General features: G+C 42.0%; 1 protein-coding gene across 1 annotated transcript in view; it reads left to right on the forward strand.

Moving 5' to 3' along the window:
- Positions 1 to 5,772, forward strand: part of GSG1L (GSG1 like) — a 344,786-nt gene extending 339,014 nt beyond the window's left edge. The window contains exon 6 of the mRNA XM_036739585.1: positions 5,694 to 5,772. Within this exon, the coding sequence (XP_036595480.1) occupies positions 5,694 to 5,772 (79 nt within the window). The remainder of the gene's footprint in view (positions 1 to 5,693) is intronic.
- Positions 5,773 to 6,000: the final 228 nt, after the last annotated feature.

A 6,000-nucleotide genomic window follows, 5' to 3' on the forward strand; every position in this document is an offset into this window, starting at 1 on the left:
AGGCCATGAATGAGTAAGTTATCTGCCTTTCTCTGCTGCTGTCTGTAACTGTTCTGCATTGTTGAGTTTCTTAAAGCTTCATCAAAGCCCTCCTTCCTATCCAAGCTTTCATTTCTAAACACCACGAGAAGCTGCCAATGTTCATCTTAGAACTACGATCCTTCTGTGGATTTCAGCAGTTAAAATCTGTTTCAGGACAAAGGAGATAGAATTTATTGTGACTGTCAAAGGTGGGTACTTGGCCACCTAACCATCTTGTCTGCTAGCCTTCTAACCTCAGGTAAGGACCAGCGTTACTCATCTTTAGTAATTATTCATTCAGTAGTTATTTAATATTTATTCGTTTTTATTGCCTATGAATCTGGGTCTTTTACTTACTAGCTACATGACCATGGGCAAGTCACTTGACCTCTGTCTTTAAAAAAAGGAGGTTAAACTAGATGGTGTAAGGCCCCTTGTCGCTCTAAATTCTTTGATCTTATGATCTGTCAGAAGAATGAACTTTTGCCAGATAGGTTCCTCTGTTCAGGTAGAGCAACAGGGACAGGAGAGGTATATATGTGATCAGTGGTGCTTGTAAGTCTTTGTCTTTCCAGATTTAAAAATATTCATCTCTTCCAGACATGGTGGTCCCTCCATTCCCATTGTCATTTCATCGGCCCTTCTCTGAACCTTCTCCAGTTTCATTATTGCTTTCTGAGGATATGGGAGCCAGGAGTGTATATAGGGCTTTGGCCTGGAATAGAGGAACTACAAAACATCTGAAGAATTCAAAATTACCAGTGATGATTAAATGTTATTGTTGCTTTTCCTGACCCCAGAGCAACAGAAATACCAACTACTGTCCCTTACTTTGTTAAGATCGTTGATTTTGGAGCTGGAAAGGACCTGAGAAATCAAGTCAAATCATCCCACTTTACAGATAAGGAAGCTGAGGCCCAGATTTTAGAACCTATTTGCTCAAGGCCATAGAAGTACTTAGCAACAATCAGGATGAGAAACAAAATTTTCTTAACCCTAGTTCTGGTGTTCCTTCAACTAGAGTTATGTTATCTACCCCTTTAAATGCCATTAAGTCTCTGAGAGAGAAACCTACTTCACCTTGCCCTTTGTATAAGTGATCTTGATGGCTCTGCCACTTATTAATTATGTGAGTTTAGATACTCATCCTCTCTGGGCCTGTTTTCACATCTCTGAAATGAGGAGTTTGGACTCAATCCCTTCTGGCTTGAAATCTCTGCTCTTAGGAGCGTGACTCTGATCCTCTCTGACTCAGTGTGTGAAACTCTCATTTCTATGGTGCTTCAGAGCTTACAAAGCACTTCCTCACACACACACACACACCAAAAAAAAAAAAAACCCAACCCTAGAATAACAATGCAAATATTGTCCTCCTTTTACAGATGTAGAAACTGAGAGCCATTTGGTTACACAGCTAGCGAGCATCAGAGCTGAAGCTCAAATGCTGGCCTTTTGCCTCCTGACCCACTATGCTGATTCACAAACAGAATGAAAAAAAGAAAATCAACAACCATTTCTAGGCCAAATAGAGTAGAAAGGTCAGTTCCCTCCCTAAGGAATTAAATTGGACCATGTCTGCCTGCTGGACATTTCTACTGCTGTCATCCACCCCAAACTGGGCCTTATCTAAAACTGAATTCATTCTGCAGTCAGACAGCTCCTTGCTCAGACATCCCCATTTGTGTTAGTGATTTTACCAGTCTCCCATTCACTCACCCAGAGCTGAAATCCTTGAAAGGCCCCTCCCCTTGCTTCTGACCTTTTATCAGTCACCAAGTCCTGTCATGCCTTTCTTCCTAAGATTCTTCACATCTTTCCCCCACTAAACACCTCTTGCTTACACTATGATATAACTGGTCTCTTCCTCTCCAATTCGCCCTTTACAAAGCACCAGATCAGTCTTTCTAGAATAACACTCACATCATGCTATTCCTTTCTTTGGAAAATTTTTACGATTCCTCCGTGGCTATATGAAAAGATTCAATCTCCTCAGTGTGGCATTCAAGGCTCTTCGTGATCTGACTCCAACCTACCTTTTCTCCTACTCCTTTTCTCTGCTTCGACAGGCTGCTGTACTTAATGTCCCCCAGAAGCCCCTTCTCATGTTCCGTTGTGTCCTTACCTACACTATTTCTTACTCCTAGAAGACTCTCCAACCTAGCTAAATTCTCTTCCCTCTCCCATAATATCTTCCCTAGTCCCATCAGACCAGCGAAATCACTTCCTCCTGTGAGTTCCTACAACACTAATTATTTGTATTACTCATAAAATCACAGAACTGGAGATTTGGGGCCTCCCTCATTTGGTCATCTGGCCCAACCCATATTTGAACAAGAATCCCCTCTCTAACACTCCCCCTCCCCCAACAGGGGATCATCCAGCCTTATTTTGAAGACACCCCTCCCCATTTGAGTGAAGGCAGCCTATTCTATTTTTGAATAACAATTACTAGCAAAGTTTTCCTCATATTAAGCCTAAATTTGCCTCTTTGCAATTTCCATCTCTGTCTCCTAATTCTTCCCTCTGGTCCCAATTCTAGTCCCTCTTTGAGATCTTATATAATAATTGTCTTGTGATATAGCTTATATCATTAGTTTAATTCATGTGGTTGTTTACCTTTTATGTACATGTATGATGGCACATAGAATGCCAGGGAAGAAAGATACCTTAAAGATCATAAGAGTTCAAGCCTCTCATATGAACAGGGTGGGAGTGAAATTTAAATCCAAAAAAGGTAAATGACTCATTGAGGGTCACACACACAGAATCAGTTAGTGGCAGAACCAGAGCTAGCATCTGTCCATGTCCTTTTTTCTATGCCATGCTCTCCATGGTAAGCTCCTTGAAGGTGGAAATTATGTTTATCATGCTTTGTTACACAAAAATCTACTAGCACAATGTTGTCTTGTGGCTCAGTAAATATTTCTAGAATTAGTGTGTGATTGAATCTGGTTTACTTGGAATTCCTGGGGTCCAGGGACCCTCTCACCACCAAAATCCACCTTGGCTTGTTCTCAAGACCAAACATTTCCATTTCCTTCAGTTGATCTTTATCTAATATGGTTTTGAATCTTCTCCCCAAACTCTTTATCCTCCTATGAATAGATGACCATTAGTCACTATCCTTCCTAAAATATGGTGCTTAGATGTGGTTGAGGAGAACAGCAGACACTCGTGAACACTAGCTTATTAGAAGTCAAAAGGAGAGCCAGAAATGTTATTATATATATATATATATATATATATATATATATATATATATATATGTGTGTGTGTGTGTGTGTGTGTGTGTTATCTATACCATGTACAATGTTGCTGTAGCCATGATGACAATGAAGGTTTAAGAGAGGGGTAGTAAGTTTAGCACAGATATCAACTCTCTTCTTTAAGGGGCAACAAAAAAAGCAATAAACATCTCTATTCTATATTCAGTTCAGCAAGGACTTAATAAGTGTCCATTAAAGGGAATACAAAGACAAAAATAAAAACGTGTCTGCCCTCAAGGGCCTTCTATTCTCCTGGGGGGAAACAGTATATTCACAGATCAATAAATACAAAATATATGTAAAGTTAAGAACTAAGTGGTTTCAAAGAAGGGACCATCCAGGAGTAGAGGGATGAATTAGAAAGGGCTTCATGTAGGACAGCTTTAGGCTGAGATCTGAAGGGAGCTAGGGATTCTAAGAGCAGAGGTGAGGAGGCAGAGCAACATAGGGACGGAGCATATCCTGTGCAAAGAGGAGATGTCATGTATCATGTATGGGCAATAGCAAATAAGCCATTTTGGCTGGAATGTGGAATGCAGAAAAGGGAATTGTGTGAAATAAGTACCATAATATCACAAATTTAAAGCTGGTAGGAATTGTACAGGGGGAGCAGTGAGGTGGTACAGTGGATAGAGTGTTGGACCTGGAGTCAGGAAGATTCATCTTCCTGAGTTCAAATCTGGCCTCAGATATTTACTAGTTGTGTGACTCTGGGCAAGTCACTTAAGCCTGTTTGCCTCAGTTTCCTCATCTGTAAAATGAGTTGGAGAAGGAACTGGAAAACCACTCCAGTATCTCTGCCAAGAAAACTCCCAATCAGATCACAGAGTAGAACATGACTGAACCAGAAGGACAACAACAACAAAGGAGGAATTTGTCGTTTAGATGAGAAGCAAAAGGGAGACACTGGAGATTTTTGAGTGGAGGAGGGCCACGGTCAGATCTGTGCTCTAGGATCATTATTTTGGCAGCTCTGTGGAGGATGTATTGGAGATGGGGAGAGACAGGAAGCAGGGAGACCAATTATAGGTTTTTGTTAAAAAAAAGTCCAAATGAGAGCTAAGGAAGGCCCGAACTAGGGTGGTGGCAAGAAGAGGGATTTTTATGGAGAAAGAAGAAAGAAGACTTGGCAACTGATTGCATGTAAGAGTGATTATAGAAGCATAGATTTAGAAGTTGAAGGAATGCCAGAGGAATGTCTAGCCCAACCCCCTCATTTGCAGTTCTTTTCCTACTATTCTCCAAGCCAAGCTGTAAACACTGGAGCATTTAGTCCAATGGCAGTGATAGGTAGGGTTCCCCTGGGGAATCTCTACGCTCAGTGCACACGCCTAAGAGAAGGGGTAGTTGGGAACCATAAGCCCTAACTCCACACCCTTCCAACATTCAACTTCTCCTTTTCTTCCTCCTTTTCCTCTTCCCTCTGTTTATGTTCCAACTGTGCCTTTGCTTTTTTGCCATTAACCTCACTCCCAGAATACCCTTGCACCTCTCCTCTTCTGAACTAAATTCAGGACCCAGCTCAAGTCCATCATATACTACAGATATGACGATTGCAAAGGTTTAAGAGAATAGGGATTGAGCATGGTCTGAGGCATCTCCAGTGGGAGACCAGAAATGATAACCATTGATAATGTCTAGGTTACACGTTTTCAGGAAAGTCTGTGTGGCACTGGACTGCTCAGGAGACAAAACTGCTATCAGCCATTATGGAATGGGGAGAGAAGCCCTAGGCGAGTAATAACTCATTCATATGCACAAATGTAATTTATTTATACAGATATATGGATGTATACATACACACATACATATGTGTGTGTAATTTTGTCCTTCAGTCATTTGGTCGTGCCCAGCTCTTCACGATCCTATGGACCATAGCATGCCAACACTGTCCATGGAGTTTTCTTGGTAAAGATACTGGAGTGCTTTGCCATTTCCTTCTCCAGTGGATTAAGGCAAACAGAGGTTAAGCAACCTGCCTAGCATCACACAGCCAGTAAATGTCTGAGGCCAGATTTGAACTCTGGTCTTCCTGACTCCAGACCCCCAGCACTCTATCCACTGAGCCAACTAGCTGCCTCTATGTATAATATATGTATGCATGTGTATAATATACATGTATATTGTGTGTATATACAACTTCACCAAGCATTTTGCCCACAATCCTTTGTGGTAGTAAGTAGTGCAAGCTTTATCTCCACTTAGCAGATTAAACAAGGGGTCTCTGAGGACTCCTAGATGGCCCCTGAGGTCCCATATGGCTCTGGAGCTATGATCCTATGAGATAGAATTCTGACATGTCATAAAGCCGAAGAGGTAGCTTAGGGCCAGGTTGTGACATGGCATATGTCTGAGTGACAAATAGAAGAACTCATCCATTCATGCCAGGTATGTTCTTTTTTGCAGGAATGAGAAGGGGGATGGGACTGAGGATGAAGATTTCCGACTGGACTGCCACCACAGTCGATACCCAAATCGTAAGTGATCTTGCCTCTAGGATATCCGTGTGGGTTGAGGGTATTCGATGGGTGCCTGGTCCCACAGTGCTCCACCCTGGTCAGATGCCATTTGGAGTGCTTTGTTTAGTTCTGCTGACCCCATTTAAAGAAGACTATTGAAGGGGGAGCTAGGTGGTACAGTGGATAGAACCCTAGGCCTGGAGTCAGGAGAACCCAATTCAAATCTGGCCTCAGACACTAGCTGTGTGAACCTG

This window comes from Trichosurus vulpecula, chromosome 9 (assembly GCF_011100635.1).
Source record: "Trichosurus vulpecula isolate mTriVul1 chromosome 9, mTriVul1.pri, whole genome shotgun sequence".
NCBI lineage: Eukaryota > Metazoa > Chordata > Mammalia > Diprotodontia > Phalangeridae > Trichosurus > Trichosurus vulpecula.